General features: G+C 41.2%; 3 protein-coding genes across 6 annotated transcripts in view; 2 read left to right on the top strand and 1 right to left on the bottom strand.

The window, feature by feature from the left end:
• Positions 1-863: 863 nt before the first annotated feature.
• Positions 864-2,734, bottom strand: supt4h1 (SPT4 homolog, DSIF elongation factor subunit). The gene is made up of 5 exons (XM_071460952.1): positions 2,544-2,734; positions 2,192-2,298; positions 2,054-2,109; positions 1,290-1,343; positions 864-1,164 (listed from the first exon to the last, which is right to left on the bottom strand). Exons 1-5 carry the CDS (start codon positions 2,610-2,612, stop codon positions 1,097-1,099), a joined length of 354 nt encoding a protein of 117 aa, XP_071317053.1. The 5' UTR covers positions 2,613-2,734; the 3' UTR covers positions 864-1,096.
• An 824-nt stretch (positions 2,735-3,558) lies between these two features.
• On the top strand, positions 3,559-8,707 carry hsf5 (heat shock transcription factor family member 5). Of its 3 annotated transcripts, XM_071460949.1 has the most exons (8): positions 3,559-3,687; positions 3,926-4,163; positions 4,629-5,141; positions 6,377-6,696; positions 6,951-7,042; positions 7,151-7,528; positions 7,743-7,859; positions 8,006-8,707. In XM_071460949.1, exons 2-7 carry the CDS (start codon positions 3,970-3,972, stop codon positions 7,821-7,823), a joined length of 1,578 nt encoding a protein of 525 aa, XP_071317050.1. In that variant the 5' UTR covers positions 3,559-3,687; positions 3,926-3,969; the 3' UTR covers positions 7,824-7,859; positions 8,006-8,707. The 3 variants fall into 3 exon arrangements, with proteins under 3 accessions (XP_071317050.1, XP_071317049.1, XP_071317051.1); XM_071460948.1 differs by lacking the exon at positions 3,559-3,687 and having other exon boundaries at positions 3,798-4,163; positions 4,629-5,104; positions 6,373-6,696; XM_071460950.1 differs by lacking the exon at positions 3,559-3,687 and having other exon boundaries at positions 3,929-4,163.
• A 155-nt stretch (positions 8,708-8,862) lies between these two features.
• LOC139607764 (E3 ubiquitin-protein ligase RNF43) overlaps positions 8,863-18,775 on the top strand; it is an 83,107-nt gene continuing 73,194 nt past the window's right edge. The window contains exon 1 of one of the 2 annotated variants that reach the window (XM_071460946.1): positions 8,863-10,766. In XM_071460946.1, coding sequence (XP_071317047.1) covers positions 10,545-10,766 — 222 coding nt within the window. In that variant the 5' untranslated portion in view covers positions 8,863-10,544. The remainder of the gene's footprint in view (positions 10,767-18,775) is intronic. The other variant, XM_071460947.1, reaches the window with a different exon arrangement.

Genomic DNA, 18,775 nt, shown 5'->3' with positions numbered 1-18,775 from the left:
TACTCAGTAGGTGAGAATGTATCAACTCCACTAAAGGTTAAGCTTCTAGTTCCCTCTACTGGCGCTGTGTGGTTCTGCACGTTATTGAGATAGTCAGCAAAAAGCACCATCTTGTGGCTTAAATACATGAACATTTTATTAGCATTCGTTTTAACCAAAAACGACAGGAGATGATTTCACTGTTCAGTCCCTCCTGTCTGTTTCAGTTCAGTAGGTAGAGACTGCAGTGATTACACAGTGGATACATGGTCTGTACAGAATTTCATGGAAATTCATATTTCAGTCTGATCCCAAAGTGGTGGACTGGCTGACATTGATCCAGAGAACGCAAAGTTAGTGTGGCTAAAAATAATCATGCATTTGTAAATTAAGTGAGGTCTGTTCTCTCACGACTCCTCCATTTTGCTTCTCCAGAATAAGTGTGGTGGGGTTAGTCAGTTGCAGGGAGACTGAATGCTGTGTCATCCTGCAGTCTGCCTCACTGTGCTGAGGCTGTCATTCTTCCAGGCAAAGGGGGGGAATTATCTCTCTCACTCAGTTTCAGCAAATGAGTCATTGACTTGTGGGTCTCTATGAGTTTTTGTTCATTACAGTTCACTCAGGGAATTACAGAAGTTGTTTTTCTACAGAATTTTTTCTGGGGAAATCCACTGTACTGAATCACGGGGTCACCCTTGAACATATCTGACTTCTTCCACTATTTGCAGTCTGTTGTCTACTGAATAACAGGCTGCTCTGACACTCACTGGGAGTGTTTGCTTAAAGTGAGAAAATGGTGAATTGTGGTCTTCAATTTTACACATTCCAGTCCATAAGTAAATCTCACTGTTTACAGAAGCATAGGAATCAAAAATAAACAGTGATCTTATGACAATTACTTTATTTTCTTCATAAAAAACAGACTTTTATTTTTTTTGTCAATTATTCAAAGAAACAAGAAATATACACTTTTCTCCACGATAATCACACATGCTAATATTTCTAATCATAAAAAAAAGAATTGTACAGTCCCACAGTAGTAACTTCTTCCTGGGGTTGGTGCTGCAGTATGACACCGTTATCCTAATTAGACGGTGGAAACTGGAAGCAGCTGGGTTTAAGTCTTCACTGCTGTATCTCTGGATTTGTAAATCACTCCTCTGCTTTTCAACTCTCTCACCACACCTTTAGAAAAGGAGAATAACAAATGAGCAATGTAAACAGCAAAGACTCCAATCAAGACAACAGCCAAACATTTACTTTCAAAGTGTGTGTAATTTGCTGCATATTGAGGCAGAGCAGTTATATACCTGGAGGTAGCCTGCCTGTCACTGAAACAGCATATACACCTGGCTTGAAGTTTCCTGTAGGATGGAGCACAAAATATACACAGCTGTTGTAACTGACACAATGATTCAAACTAAGACTGACTTGAAACAATATTTACAAAAAACACTGTCTGAACAAGGGCATGGTTAAGAGTGTTATCTGTAGCATTGGGGTACACTAACTTTAAAGCTGTATTATGTGAATACAAGTAAAGAAAAGCATCCTTTCTGACATCATATTAAGTGATAAACCCACACAGAATTATAACTTTTGTTTTTTTTGGGGTTTTTTTTTTTTTGGTTTTTGCCTCGTTCAGCTCACGGTTTTTGCCTTATGGACATGCATTTTCTGCGTGGTTCAGTTTCACTGCTCTCACCAACCCACTTCCCAGCAACAGCCGGCAGCTGTTTTAAGCGAGCAACCTGTAATAAACACTCTCTACACATGCCACGCTCCAAACAACACACAGACACAGTTAGCTGGGCCAAACCAGAGATTCAATTCCAGTGATTATTGAGCGGCCAGAAACATGACTCCAGCAGCATGATAATGTTGATTTATAACTGTCAGATGTGTAAGTCTGTAACTGTTTACAGGTTATCTGCTACAACTTGTGTGTGTACATGTATGTGTGTGTGTGTGTGTGTGTGTGTGTGTGTGTGTGTCTCTTGGCTTTAGAGGTCCCCTGCCTCCTTGTGATCAGAGATTGATTTATGCAGCTTCAAGTACAGGCACACATCCTTACCTATCCTCTGCCATTTAGCTACCCAGCTGTCCTCTGGACTCATCATGGCTATCACACTGTGGACATAAAGACAATAATGGTAAACACTAAGGAAACACTCACGGGAAAGTTTGGGATAGTCATTACTTTAATGTTTACCCGTCAAATGAGGAACTTGTGCATTCATAAACCATCTCTCGGTTCCCCTTCATCTGGAGGTACGACTCACAGTTGTCACAGCCGTCATATTCAAACTGGTCAATGGTCTAAAGAAGACAAAGAGGAGGTGGGTGAATGGGTAATATATTACACGAACCCAGGGCAATTGACAAAAAAAATATATTAAAAAGATACAAACTACTCCGGTGAACAAAAAAAAATCATTAAATTATCACTTCAACCCCTCACTTTAGGTGTGAGACACAACAGAAGAAAAACGCTGCGCAGAGAGCTACTACGCGTTAGCAAAGAAGCTAGCTCGGTCTTTTCTTCCTCGCAGTTCACAATTTACCTTCACCAGCGAACAAAGAAGACAAGCTCTCAGATGGCGCAGGTCTTTGGGGACAGTCTCCAACGCCATTATGTTAAGGTCCCAGCGTAAAAAAACCACAGAAACAAACAAACTAACAGATGAATGTTTTGAATGTATTCCTGTCGCTGGTGATTACGTCACCTGTGAGGGCCTACAAGAGAACCAGCACAGAGGTGTCGGTCGTGTGCCTGCATAAAAATCATAATATAAAACAATGAGATCAGTTACAGGGATCATGTTTGGATTATGTTGTATAGTTGCGAATTGTATATTTGTCCCACTTCCTCTAGAAAACTCATGTATTTCAAACATCTCCATACCAGTGGAAACCTTTTAGTTGTACAAAAATATTGACTGTTGTAATGTAAAATCTAAGATACCCACTCCTGATTTCTGTACATAGAAGAAAACGATTAGACATTCCTTACTGATCCTTACTTTGAACTAAAATTAAATTAAATAACTTTTATATCACTGAATTATTATATTACTTATCACTGTAATCAAAGTCACTATGTCTCATACAAAGCATGTTTAAATACTACTTAAATTAAATCAGCATTTATTTAAATAGCTCTGGCATTACTGTAAACCATATTTTAAATTTCAACTGAAAAATTTTATTTTGCATAAACCATATGTGAGTAAGAGGGAGGAGAGAAAGAGAAACTCATTAAGCTGCCGTAAATGCAAACTCTTCTTTGTTCAATCACTTAATTCATGGTTTTATTTACAAATATATTTGTTGTAATGCTGTGCTTTTATACAACTCAGCAATCCAAATAAATTTAAGATTAAATATTGTTTTTGTTTTTTTAATTCTTTGTAGCCGTCTGTCACCTTTTTCACAGTGGACATTGTGATATGTCAATGAAATGGAAGGAAAGGAAATGCACAGGTGCCGTTAATGAGTTTAATTATGGCTGCTTACATTCCCTTTAGATGTGCCATTTCTCCTGGATCCTGGTATTATGCACATAGACTCCAGGTTGTGTATCTATCTATCTATCTATCTATCTATCTATCTATCTATCTATCTATATAGTTTCCACTAAATATCGGTTATTTCAACTTTTAATAGTAATTTGTTCAAGTTATGGAGAGCAGCAATGCATTTGCTCAGGTAGGTACTTGTACAATAGTATGTTATTTTATACTCCACCACATTTCACAATGACATGTTCTACTTTTTGCTCTTCCACATTTGTTTGAGAGTTGTTGTTACAATGTATTTCATCGTCAGCATCTCTTAATTACAGAAAGCATATAAGTTAATATGTAATAATCTAAAAAATAAAAATCAGCACTTTAGGCACTTTTTACTTTGCTGTTATTCGGGAAATAACATTTTTGAATGCCAGGTGTAAACTTGGCATGGAGTACTTCTGAATTGTCATCGTTGAACATGTTCCCACCTTGGATCTGCGCACATCTGGACACACAAACCTGCGTCAAACCAGAGTTCGTGAACCCAGAGGCATTCTGTGGAATCCGCGGCCGTTGGCTCCAGAAGAAACCGTTGGCCTCCAACAGTTTCAACGGCTCGGGAACTTCCAACGGTGCCGAGAGAACAGGACAGGGTCATTTGTGGCGATCCAGGTACGACTGTCATAGCGTTTCTTTCCGTTTGGTGTAAAATGACCCTAAAAACTACAAGTCCACGAATTTTCTGCAACCTTAACTATCGTTTCTGTGCTAAAAGTAATTCCAAAAACAGAGCGGCTCCTTAATGAGCTTATATTCGCTTACTGCTAGCTAATGCTAGCTGAGTACACTAACGTTAAAGGGTAGCGTTTTTGTTACTATGTAAAGGTAAAATTTACAGAATTATATTTTTTAAGGTAACTCTGTTAACTTTGTGGGAGTGTCCATTTTTTAAAAATTGGAATGGACTTTAACTAAATCCATTCCTAGTTAACGTCATAAAAGTAGCTAAGTTATACTCCGACATAGTTAACTTTATAACTGGTAGTAAATGTGTTATGGTGAATAATTGCTAACTGGCTAACTGCTGACAGTTTGCCCGATATTCAGACGAGGTTTGCTAACATTACCTGTTTCCAGTTCTACAGACAAAAGCATGGATGTTGGTGACAGTTCACTCCCTAACAGCATCAATCCCAATAATTTTCCTGCCAAACTGTGGCGCCTGGTGAACAACCCGGCCAATAAAGCCATCTACTGGGACAGCCCCGGCAAGGTCGTCATCATTGATCAAAAGCTCTTTGAGAGACAGATCCTGTCTCCCACCACCACCACCCCCGACAACGCGGACGCCTTCAAAACAAACAACTTCTCAAGCTTTGTCCGTCAGCTCAATCTGTACGGCTTCAGGAAAGCGGACCCAGCTATTAAAGACCGGTATCGTGACAGCGGGGACAGTGGGACTTATCATCATTTTTACAACCCAAACTTTCAGCGGAACCACCCCGAACTTGTGGCGAGCCTTAGGAGACTCACTGTCGATAATAAGGCCAAGCTACAAGCTGGTCTGAACGTGAGCTGTCGGCCCCCGAGTCGATACCTGAGACACAGTGGAGGTGAGGATGGCAGAGACAAAGACGTGAAAAGAGGCAAGTGCCACTGCATGAATCATCGTGGTTGTGAGGAAGATGTGGTATAGTAAAAAATACTGTAAAATTAAACCGTTTCTGCGGTCTGTCAAAGGCTGAAAAGGACCCACAAACCCCACTTTTAAATCACTGAAAGTCCTTATCCTGTATCACTTTTCATCTGATCCAAGCATCTAATTGCAGTTTTACAGTGGCAAAAAAATACTTTTTGTGTATGAATTTGTCCTAGAATATGGTCAGATCTTCAGCCAAGTTACAATGATAAACAAAACCAATCTATTTTAACTAATGACATAACTCATTTTATTGCTCTTGTCTATACTAACACCATTCATTCACAGTATAGCCTGGAAAGAGTGTGAACCCCTCAACATATGACATATGAGACTGGAGGTGTGAGTTAGAGCTGCTTTGACTTACCTTAAATTCTTTAACATTTTGAGTTTGCTGTTCACGAAAAGCATCTTATGATGTGAACCATGCCTCACAAAAAGATGTCAGAAGATGTCAAGAACTGTTGATTTACGTGAAGCCAAAAGTCATCTAAAAAATTTAGATAGTCCACAGACAAATTCCAGATTCCTAAATTTATCAAGGTATCTTACAGGTTAAATGACAGGGTGTTTGCAGCAGGACAATGACCCTAAACATCAAAATAAATGGACAAGATGACTTCAGACAAAGTAAAATCCATCTGTTGGAGTGGCCCATCAGAGCCCAGACCGTAATCCAGTAGAGATGCTGTTAAATGACCTGAGGAGAGATGTTCACACCAGGCATCCTTTGAATATGTCTGAGCTGAAGCAGCTCACTAGGAAGAATGGTCTGAAATTCCTCCTTGAACATTGTGCAGGTCTAATCTGCAGCTAATGGAAGCTCTTGTTTGAGGTTAGTGGTGCCAAAGGAGTTTTGACCAGTTATTAAGTCCAAGAGTTCACTTACTTTTTCCACCATCAGTGTGAATGTTTAATGGGGGTACTCTATAAAGGCACAGAAGATCATAATTGTTTGTGTGATGTTGGCTTAACTACATTGCGTTTGTCAACATTTGTGACTTAGATGATCAGATAACATTTTATGACCAATCAATGCAGAAAACCAGGTCATTTCAAAGGTTTCACATACCTTTCACATATATTTTCTTGCCACTGTAATTGCACAATCCAGTGTTTTAGATATCAGTAATCGCTTTCTAAAAGGTTGCTATCATGCTTTGCTTTTTCCTGTTTCTTCAGGCAGTTCACTACATACTCTCACACACCAGGAATCAGCTCATCCTTACTATCCACATAAAGCTCAGGTCATGCCAGCACACAGCGGAACCCCAGTTCCACCACGATACCTGATTAGGGGTCACGGTGCAGCACTTCCTCCGTCTGTCTGTGCGACAGACAAAGGGATACCAGTATCTTTGAGCCACCACTGCGGTGGAGTAGCCTCAAGCTCCAATGTTCTGCACATTCAGCAGGGCTTACTGGCATATGCAAACCACGGAAAGCCAAATTTCACCAGTTTTAATACTGGTAATACACAGTGTCAGCCTGGCTACCATTCCCCAGGTGAGCATGACGTAGGCAGTGAATTATAAACACACTGTTTTACATCACTTTACTTCAATTGCAATAATAATAATAATAATAATAATAATAATAATGATAATACTTATAATGCACAAAAGACGAAGGATCTGTATACTGAATAAATATTTTTTTTAACTATGAATGCAAAATATTCAGGTTTCTACTCTAGTAAGCCCCTTAACCAAAACTCTACATTTTATGTTGTAAAATATTTTTCTTTGTTCTTCTTGAAGTTTGGCAGTGCTGCCATCCAAACCTGGTGGCATCACATATGACAGGTAGTGGGCTTCAGACAGGGCCGTTCTCTCCGCATCCTTATTACCAGGTGGGGCAATTGGAGTGTATTCACTCTGTTATGTAATCAGTGACTCTATTCACAATAAATCTGTGATCTATTGAGAAAGATAAGTCTTTTAACATGTACTGTGTTTAGGCAGGATATCCTGTGAATATGGTGTGTCATGGGAACCAACACCAGGACTTACAGAATAAGGAAAACCAGGAGGTGAAAAAAGGGGACATTAACTTGGACACAGTTTTCCAGATTGCTGATGAGGTGATGCAAACTCCACCCAATAGCTGCCTTGTTAAAGTTGTGACCCCAGAGAAGCCAGGCCCTGTGTTAGAGCTGTCCTCCAACACCTGTAACACCACGATTTGCTGCAACCCTGCCAGTGTCATTAAAGCTAACCCTTTGTGTGCTGGACCCATTATAATGGCTGTGTCAGGCAATGTTGATCAAGTTGCATTCAGACAGCAGGAATCTGTGGTTTCAGTACCTGAGCAAATGCTTGAAGATGACATATTTGAGGTAAGCCTCAACACTGTCGATTTTCTGAAGATGTTTAGCTTTTTCTTTGCCAGGAAACACTGGGAGAGGTTTGTTCAGAGGTTTTCAAACAAATATTCATCAATGAGGTGTATTTTTATATTTTACAGGGTATGTACATTTATTAGAGAGTGTGTAACAGCTTAACGGAAAATATGTACATTATTTGCTGTGGTTTCCTCTGTGCCCTGGTAAGGTTACCAGTGATGATGCAAAGGACACTGAGGTCATAGATGTAAAAGTTAGCGACACTCCCTTCGATCCCAGGCAGGCTTAGAACAGCAGCTCCACAAGAAGTACACCAAATCTGTAGGTAAGACGTTGCTGAACATTTAGGTAGCACTTTCAGGGTAAAACTAGTGGAAGGAATTTAGAATTTAGAAAATTGAATGTATATTTGCAAGTGGTCACTGCAACAAGTTTTACTGACAGATGATATCATTGTATTTCTCATTTTAGATCTCAACATGTTGTTTGATGGCATGTGACGGAGTCTTGAGGATGTGATGTGCAATAGTGATATTTTTCTCTATCATCAGACTTCATTCTGGTTTATTTGTTGTGTAAAAGTTTGTAGTGTTGGTTTGTTCTTATTTAAATCTTACTTTAAAATAAGCTTAACATTGTATATTTTATACAGTGAAAATAGATTAATTTGAGTCATATTTTTTTTGTTTGTCCAACAATTAGAATTACTTGTGCCACGGTACATTTTTAAAGAATATTTAACAAGGTTTTATCTACATTTACCTAGATTTTCACATTGTATTATCTAAAATGTTTTTACCAACTTTTGATGTTTTTAAAAATTGTAATTTAAAGTAAGATTTATACATATTTGCAGCAGGAAGCCTACCTAATCTCAGCCTCTCTCCATTTTGATATTTACATTTGACTTACATTTTAATAATATAACTGGTTTGTCATAACCAGTTGTAACAAACTAATGGGGGATAACATACTAAATAATCTGATGAAATATTATTCAACCTACTAGTGATTGTTTGCTTTGTGGTAGTCACCAAATGGTGGTGGTATTTTCCCCACCTTTTATTTTTCACTGCATCTCTTAAAAGGTACAGTGTTTTTAAACATATTTGACGTGCTTTAAAGCCACATGTGTAAAAGTACAGTTAATAAAATGGAATATACTTTCGACAATGCAGCTGAATGGTTTGTTGATGTGTATTCATTGAGTCTCATTGGTAAAACAGCTATGTACAGGAGTCTGCTGGTTGTGTAGGATTTAGCACACTAGAGGGAGCCACTCACTCGTTATTGATCAGCGCTGCAGCGCGTCTGCTCCTCCCTCAGCATCTAATGCTGCCTTCAGGTGCTACTCGGACGCTGCTTATACTTTATTTTTATAACAGTTTCCCCCCCTCTGCAAGATTGAAGTGCTTTTTAGTGGACACATCGGATCCTGTAAAAAGTAAAACCGACTGAAAATAGAAAGAGTAAACGTCACCTGTAACTCTTATCTTGCATTTCCCACAATGCCATTATGATTATAACATCTGTAACGTAATTGCTTTACGTGGCTTTTCTGTCGTCTTAACAAAAGAGGTGGTAAAAATCCCCTGTTTCCAAGCACTTGTGCACATTTTTGGTCGTTCGGGTCCAGGTTTGTTAGAAAAGCCCAATCTCCGACAGCACTCGAAGGCAACAGGACAGTGAGCAGGTAGAGACTGTCAATGAGATCCCAGGGGAGCGAGAGAGAGTCCGGGAGGTAGACTTTTGGGACGGTGTCATAACTGTACACTGTGTCTTTCCACTTTATCAACTTTATATGGGAATCACAAGGAGTTTGGAGCACTTTTATTCCGTACTTTCTGTAGTGTTTCTTCTCCGTTCTCGTTTATGATTCTGATAAACGATTCATTTTCCCTCGGTGTTCTCAGGAGGACCGTATCTAATTTCTCAGTGCAGCGGAGGCACTGAACTCGGGAATGCCTTTTTTCTCTTTTCTTTCTTTTTTCCCTTTTTTCAGCAGCAGATGTGTTTAAATGAGTGTAGAAAATAAGTTGATGGGTCTGTTACAGCAGTCGCTTTGGTTTCAGACCCAGTATAATTACCAAGTTATATGTGAAGAAAGGCAACGGTCCATTTGCTTTGGTTAATAATAAGATAACACGGTGTACTGAATTTAACTTCTTCGAGGATTATTTTTCGCAACTCCTTGGTTGTGAAATATTACCCAACTTTTTGGCACCACATTAATCTGTTAACATGCCTATAAGTTTCCGGCGGCAACCTGTAGCCCAGCCTTTGAAGTTCAAGTCGTCGCTCTCAAGCGTTTTCGGTGGATTTATCCAGAAAATGTGGCGCCCAGAGGACGTGCTGCCTTCTGACGCCGTTTGTCAACTCCTGCCCGCTCGCAAAATGTGATTGTAGGGCACAGTGACTGGTGTACACCGTAATAACAATAATAGTAGTAGTTCGGATACGGATGAAGATCGATACGCTGTTGCCAGGACCTGCCCTTCAGGGAGAGGATACAGTTCAACTATAAGGCAAACACGTTACAAATGAGGACATTTGTTGTCTGTCTCATGAGGACCAGGCTGTTGGAAACCAATGCACACTTCAAGCTCTAACACAACACAACGTGTCTTCATGGTGCATTTGTGCATGCAATGTTCAGCCACCCATATTAATGACACTGGATAAAAGTTCACTAAAGCCTGTTTTTATCTCCGAAGATATCAGTTTTCTGTAAGGAAGAGGCTGGCTCCATGTGGGCACTGAGAGATACGCATTTCTATAACGTGTAGAGTTTGAGTATTAACTCTGGTGCTGAATGGAGGTCTGAGTTATGAGTTTGAGTTGTGCTGGCAGTCCTCCAGCTTTAACATTTTGGAGTTTGTCTATTTCGCAGTAGTCGCCGAGACATAAAGAAGAAGTGGGACGTATATAGATATTTTCGTGTTTATCCGTGGTGCTTGCCTGCTTTGAAGTCCACCATGTGCGGCCGGGCACCGCCGCTACAGCCGAGGCCATGACCGTCCCTCAGCGGCGCCTGGCCGGGCTCTGGCCGTGGCTGCTCATGGCGGCCCTGCAGGTGGTGCTGGGCCAGCCGGGCCTGGAGTCCGAGCGGCCGGCCATACGAGCGGTCATCAAGGTGACACTGCTGAAGAACGAGCCTACGGGGAAGCCCATCACTCTGGAAGGGGTGTTCGTGGGAGGAAGTGCCGGCTACGCGGAGGGAAAACTAATGCAGGTAAGGTTTCATAAAAGAGTACCGACATGTTATGACCACGCCAGGGCTTTCCGTTCTCACTTAACATAGACCCCCAAACAACCAAAAAGAGCAGCTCTCCCAGGTTGTGGGAGGGCAGGGTGCAGGGGCGCGGGGGAGCACCTGTTGTCAGAGTTGTTCAGCTGTTTCACGGGCCAGAAGTTTCTACAGGCTCCCCTGTGATGTGAATAGCGGTTATAAAGCTGTTAGAGATTCAGTGCCTTGTTCAGACTTAAGCAGTGTGGGAATATTGTGTCTTGGCCCATGTATTGTATTTGAAGGACCGCCTTACCACTTGACATCCCCAGTGCCTTGATGTACATTTACATTGGCCCATTGCTCTGATAACCACATTGTCCCAGGGGTCCCTCCCATTAACAGTTCCTTGTAGAAGATAATTTACTATTAGTCAATCAGCACAAATGCACAGATAATTGAGAGATTAGGTCAGGATTACTAAATTTAACTGTTTTCCCATTGTAGAGTTTTGAAAAAATATTTATGAAGTTAAATTGTGTTATGCTTTGGGACCCCTTTAGAAATCCACTGGACTTATTTCTACTTCCATTACTGCTGGACTATTGAGAGAAATAACTCAACATTAAATGCCCTTAGATTAGATGGGCTCCATGTAAAAGGAGTCATTTGACAATTAGTTTTCAGAACACACTGTCCTGTCTTTCAGTGCATCAATCCCTCTGTGGAGTGACTGTTGGCCCCACATGTTTCCCTAACCTAAAAAACAGTTTACACAGCATCCACCGTCTGATAAACCAAATGATGTTAACACCTGTACTTGTTGCTATACGCCACCAAAATACTGTAGTGACCATGGGTTACAGCACACTGTATCTTTCCAAGAGCTGCTCACAATACTGCCCTTTCCACTCAGCACTCAGCATGTGATGACAGAACATCTAAATTCCTCTAACAATAGTGATGACATACAGGTGTTATTGAGGTTAGTTTGTTTTCAGTCTATTTTTACTTCCCTGAAAAACATGGGTTTGGTTAAGGTTGCCAACTTTTGTAGGTGTATCTTTTCTAAGGTGACAGATTTGTTCTGGATTAACTATTTATGGCGTCTAATGTTCATCCAACATTTTTAATGCCAAGGTGTGGCTGAAAACAACACAATAAATCACACTTAGACCAATGCTAACCTAATTTAAGAAAAACTGGGGTTTTTTTTTTTTTTTTTTTTTTTTTTAACCATTTAGAAAACAGCATGTCATTGCACTGCAAATCTAAAGTATGCAGTCTATTCAGTGTGCATATTTAGGATTCAGGAGTGGATTAAGGTTCCCGGACCATAAAGCCTTGTTGCGTCAATTTATTTGCCGTTTCCAAAGAAACAGGACGACAGATGTGAGGTACTGTAGGATCCTGTCTCTCTTCACTCACCAGGTGTGGGAGGTTTGGTGAATGGCGAGCCAGATGCTGCAGTTTGCTATAATTGATAAGGATTTACACTGCCTCTCCACGGTATTAGGGACGATGAAAAGCCACTGCTGTTTTCCTCCCCAGTTAAAACAATTTGACTTTAATGTGTGTGTGTGGGATGTTGGCAACATGTTGTGGAGGCAGCACACAGTGCAGCTGAGATCAAAGACACTTCCATCTTTCTGGGATTTCCAGCTTTCTTTAATTTTTTCCCATAAAACCTTCCACACTCTTTGGACAGATCAGTAGGACAAAATATACATTTACTGTAAATGCACAAAAAGATATTAACCCCCTGTCACCAGGTCTCAGCAAAGAGCTTCAGCAACATACTGTACATACTGCACATAAGCTGGCACAGGGGTGATGGGGCTTGATCAAGATTGTAGAGGTGGTATCTGCCTGTATTTCCCTAAAGGTGTGAGCGAAAGTGCACTAGTGCCATGGTGAACTAATACTTTTATCTCTGCCAGAGTCAGAATGGCGACAGCCTAATCCTCTGCTGATAAGATCCCTCTTTTTTTCTTTTTCTTTTTGCAGGCTAAAAAGTCAGCAGAGTTGTTTTTGTCCGTGCTTTTGTTTTCTTGTTTGTAGTTCTGTCCATGGCTAAGAAGGTATAGGTCTATCCGACTCTCTCTTCCCAGGCTGTTCCCACAGTGCACAGAGGTGGTGTTGTGCTGCAGGATGCTCTTTGTTGCAGTTTAGGCCTGTTCCAACAGGTTCTCGTTGCCTCTGCAGGCTGCTTTACAGTTCCCGCTTTATGTTCTTGTCTTCCAGTGGATAAGCGGGATGAAGGCCGGGAAGGAGGTTGAGTTCCATAGAGTCTCTGCCTCATAATGTCAATGTGCTCATTCTCTCCTCTGTGTTAAAACTGTCCAGCCTATTAATGTATTATCATGACCATAAAGCCAAATTGGCAGATGTCTTCTATGTGGTTAAATTCCTGCAGGAGTTTCAGAAGCTACTTAAAATTTTACTCTGAACCACGCTGAAGCATGGCAGCCAGTTTTCATCTCCCCTCTGAGCCATAGTATTGCTGTTCTGTTAGATTTGTCCCAGTTTGGAGGCTGATATTTAAGAGAGCAACATCCAGCATTAAAGGTTAAATGTAATTTTTCTGTTTTGCAGCACTCATATGACTTAAGATTCACCTTTACAAAACAGCACAGATGCACATGTTGTAGCCTTTTGCCACAATTAAATTTTGTGAAGGTGGAGCAGGAGTTACAGTAGTTCTTTTATAATGAAGACCTTGTTTTGCTAATGCATGTAAGGAACAAACTCAGAACAGGGTATAGAAAAAGTTCTCAGCCTTCATCTGTGTATTCAAGTCATGAGACTTTGCTTTGGTACGTATTTCCCTCTGATCTATTAAACTGTGATCTCCCTGGAAGTATGCCCTGTCCTCTGAATGAACACGTTCATTGGAACACTTGCTGGGGTCTGGCCAGCACTATTTGGACAAATACAAATACAGAGGAATTTTGACTCTCTCACCCCCCTCCAGAATTAATCATTCAGTCTTGCATTGCACTGATCTTAGGAGAAGTGCAAAGGTGTATGGGATAACTTTAAACGTGAAAGGATTTTCAACTGTCCTCTGTTTGGAGAAGGAGTTGGAGCTTATCCTCCAGCAGGCATTGTGCCCAATTAAAAGACAGCATAAGAGCTCCACCTATTTTCGTTCAAAGCCATCTTGACTTTCTTTTCTTCCTCACGCTGTATTTTTGGGTCTTTGTGTTTTGAAACGTTGAATTGACCTTTGAGAGCTCCCTTAAATACATCAGCTATAATTAAGGCAGGCCCGGCAATTGACTGAACACCAGTTAACTCTGCACTTCACATTCTTTCGTCTCCCTTCTCAGTGTCCCACAAGGTACTGAATGCCTCCCTTGACTGTCTGAGGACACTATCTGCACGTTTCCCCCGCCTGGCCCTCAGCACGGCCGTTTGGGAACGAGGGATGGGAGGGTGGAGGGGGGCGCTGAGGGAGAACATCAAAGCGAGTCCAGTTCCGAACGTGAGCTGGGATGATTAAAAACCGAGACTGTTTACACTGCACTTCCTATATGGGCCCTCTCCTCCCCCTCCCTCTAGATTTCTTGTCCATACTTCCTATCTCCCTGGATGAGATAACATCCTGTCCATGGCTCCTTGGGGCTCCTCGCTGCTTTACATTGCTGGGGTCGCTGCTGTGCATAGTTTGTATATATGTGACATGTATATTTTGAATGTTTTCCTGAAGTGTGTGCAAAAGTCTGGAGCTTTTTTGTTTCATATCAATTATCTGAAGTCTTTGTTGTGTGAGAACTGTTGAGTTCGATAGGTGAAATTTCAAACTTCTGGGTTGCTTTGGGTTACTTTATGTTCTTTTAAAATAGGTGTGACACCTTATCCATTAAGGTTTTGTTGGATTTGATATTGGTAGCAATGGGGAAGTGGATGAATTGCAGTGTTGAAAGGAACATTTTGTCAATAAAATGGCCGAATATAGGATTAGTGTTAATGACAAGAACTAACTTTTCAAACTTTCTGCCACTATAATCTCCTCTTATTTACTTGCGAATGAATCTGGAACAAGTTTCAGGTAATAAACCCCCACATTTGGCAAACAGATTCACTCACTGAGGTCTGTTTTTATGTCGTCTTCTTCTGCACAGTATCAGCGAGGGCAGCAGTAGACTGGAAGCAGCCTGCTCCGAATTTTGCTGCAATCCTCAGTTTACATTCACAGTGATCACGTCTGGCACGCAAAGCTCGGCCGTGTCCACTGGTATGGACACCATATGAGACCTCAACATACACAGCAGTAGAATCACGTCCTCATCCATCCTATCTGGCCCTCAGTGACATTGGCAGTTCAATAAAGGAATGAATGAAATCTCTATAAGCTCACAATTTCCGGCTGCTTTGCCACAGCATCTGTTAAAAAGAACTCTGACTTTTCTGTGATGAAGTGCTGTTTGTGTAGAAAGGGAGGACATTCAGGGTCAATTGTCAACTTTAAACGCGGCACATAACGTAAGAAGAATGCTCAGCACTGCTAATATAGAGATTATTCACAGTCCTTCACGTGGCCAGCTCACACAGATCTGCTGTCAAGACGTGTTTGTCTTTTGTATTTCCATATGGTCATCAGCTCAGCCTGCCTGCTATTGCTTTTCTATTGTGTCCTTCCTCTAGTGATGTGAGACTACAATTCTATGTTGCCTCTGGCTCTTGCCTTGTGCAGACCCCCATGTGTGTCCAAGCTATCAGACAAGCTCTGGACTAATGGTTTCTCCTGAGCAGGGATCTGACAAAGCTGCGGCCTGCAGCACAGGAAGCAGGGGCTAGTGCTGTCCTGTCCACCCTCTTCCACAAGAGATGGCTGTTGTGATGTTTCTTAACATCTCAACAGCACAGGGAAGACAGGAGAGGCAGGTAAGGGAAACATGGCAAGTCTCTTAATCCTGCTGGCCCCCTTCTTTTTAAGTCATTAGACCAGGTCTGGAATTCTTGAATGTTATACAACACATTCTTGTCTTCTTTTCATAGCTCTCCTCATGCAAATAACCAGGGAAGGCCTCTGCTACTTCAGTATGCACTCTGACACTCATCCACTCGCTCCCTCATATATTTGTGCAAAAGAGTCTCATGCTTTATTCCATGTTCTTTGTAGCACACCCATGTGGAGCATGCAAACACACACACACACACACACACGCTAAATACACACATGCACACAATGCAGTATGGTAAAGGCATTACTACTGGACTCATCCTTGAAGCGGCCCACAGACAGGGTGAATCAGAGAAGACAGAGGAGGGAAAAGAGAACATCAGCAGAAACAAACAGCAGTACAGAGTTTCACATTAAAGTCAGGGCTTGTCCTCCTACACCACTGTTTATATGTGTGAGTGTGTGTCTGTGTGTGTGTGTGTGTGTGTGTGTGCGCTTTCACATTCATACACTTCATTGGTCTCAGATGGAGTGGTGGAAAAACTTGCATACACACATAAACACACACTTAAATGAAATAATGATACAGGCTTTGTCTCTCTCTTCCTTTTGAGCTGCTTTTATTGTCTGTCCCTCGGAGAAACCACCAGAGCACTGAAGGAGTAGTACGCAGCTCTTTTAAGTTCTGCCATTATGTAGCCACACATCCATTACAATGGAGGAGAATGAGTCAGCGCTGACCATAAAAGAGCACATGCACACACACATACCTATATTTTCCTTTGATGGCACCATACCTGACATAGGGTCAGTCGGGGCCAGGGTGCGTTCAAGATAAGTGGAATACAATTATCTAAAAGGTCCGGTGATAAACAGTTGAGAGTACTTTGGCATTTTTGCACTCCTAGGGAGATGGGTATCTTGTGCGACCTTTTCTGAATTTGTCCTGACAGTGCAGGTCAAGTGAAGCACCTGTCTCTTTCGAGTTGAAACCGATCCAGTCGGAGCACATAGGAAAGCCTGCTGATCCATAGCGGGTGTGGAGACCAAGCTATCCCTTCCCTGGGGATCAAGGCCACATTTATAGAGATTTACAGAGAACCGTGTTGCAGCAGATGACAATTGCACCATATGGCAGGAGAGTTTGGATGCTACTGATGGGAAAGTTGGCTGTGTCTGTTCTGCATTCTCCTCCAATTGAAAGGTTATGATCACAGGGATAGGTTGACCAAAAATTAGTTACATACCCTGCTTTAAATTTTCACCATTAGTACAGTTGATGATAGAATGGACCCTATATGGACATAAGCTTACCAAGTCATCACAGACTCCTTGAGCCAGATCCAAATGGCTGCATATACATTTTATTACAAAAAAAAAGACCCAAAATAAAGAAAACCAATTTGATCAGATTTTACAATCTACATTGTCTATATCAAAATTCATAAATGACGGACAAAACATGCACTGCATGTACTGCGCCCTGTATAATACTGGAGAAATCTAAATAGATACTGATTGAACACTAAATCTTATCTTGTCTATAAGGCATTTTAGACAAAGTTAGCAATCATGAACACATTAGAATTAAACAATCATTCCTATCTTTAACCATGCTGGCAGCTTGGCTTTTTGATGGATTGCAATAATATTTGGTGCAGATATTTGTGGGGTACAATGACCTTGGTGATCCCCTGACTTTTTATCTAGTGCCACCAGCAGGTCCAAGGTTTCACTTGCCTTTTGAACTATCTAATATAATGTAGACAGACTGGAACACACATGTAATGTATCCTAATGACTGTGGTGATCTTCTGACTTTTGGTGTAGCACCACCACAATGTTAACATTTTTGGTTTTGAATAAAATGTCCCAACAACCACTGGATGGATCACCCTGACATTTGGTACAAACATTCATGTTCCCCTCAGGATGAATTATAACAACATTGGTGACCCATTAATTTGTCATCTAGTGCTATCATCACTATAAAATTTTAATTGATTATGCACTGTTCTTGCTCTTGTTAATCATCTCTACACCAGAATTTCTTGGAATTTGATGGAAGTTTTAAATCGTCATATTATGTTCATCACTAAAGGGAATGAGACCCTCTTCCCTCTTCTCCCAAACCAGCCTGCCAACTTCATTGGCCAGAAAGTCTTTGGCTTCTGGATTGGAGAGATTCAACATCATTCTGAGTCAACTTTTGTTTAATAAGCATGTATGCCCCTAATTTTGGTTTTGACAAAATACTTTCAAATCATTTGTTTTCACAGTTGAGTAAAAGCTTACCAATAATGGAGTTAACATTACAGGACTAATCATTCCTTTAGAAAATATGTCAGCCACAGTCTGAATACGGTTTGTGGAAGGTTGATTTGTCTCGTCTGTGCTTTGTTTACATGTAGAGTTTGAGATGTGGTGTTGAATTGAACTCCCCACTGTTTGTAATTATTTGGAACATGATTTGTGCTTGCTCTCTTATCATTGGACAGTTGTGTTCATTTCAGCCAAATGCCTTCATAGATAGTGTAAGTGTTGACTTCATCGTGCACTCAGTCTCTAACTTGTGCTCTGCCTTTTCTGCTCCCTCTAACATCAAAGGCTCAGATGCTTCTCTGCAGCTTCTCGTTTCTCTGCATTTCTCGCTCCTCTTTCTCCCAGGAGCGCAGCCTCAAATTCTTCCTTCTCACCTCCTCTCCTCTCACCAGCCCTCTTGTTTCTTGATAGCTCTTTAAAATGGTTGTAATTCATTGCATGTGCTTTAGTTTCAAGGACAAAAATGGCTCCATGCACTCAAAAGGCAGGAAGCGCTTAGTTTGCTGAGAGGTTGGAGGAAAAGAGTCATCACCATACCACAGATAAATGCTCTCTGACAAACTCCCTCCCTCTCTCCGGCTCCCTGTGGCTCCTTCAGTCACTCTCTCAGACATGTTTTTTTGTATGGCTTTGAGCTTGCCGCTTCGGCAAATATAGCAGTAGCACCTCACAGCAATGAAATTTCACCTGTTATAAACAGCCGTAGAATGTTTTATTCCTGTATGTCAAGCTTGGTACTACATGCTTGTGACAGATACTTTGTGTCAGAGCTGCACAGTCATAT

Source organism: Trachinotus anak, unplaced genomic scaffold, assembly GCF_046630095.1.
Source record: "Trachinotus anak isolate AG129_WGS33_773 ecotype Australia unplaced genomic scaffold, CSIRO_AGI_Tana_v1 ptg000024l, whole genome shotgun sequence".
In the NCBI taxonomy this organism is placed as follows: Eukaryota; Metazoa; Chordata; class Actinopteri; order Carangiformes; family Carangidae; genus Trachinotus; species Trachinotus anak.
This window is presented reverse-complemented; position numbering and strand designations above follow the sequence as displayed.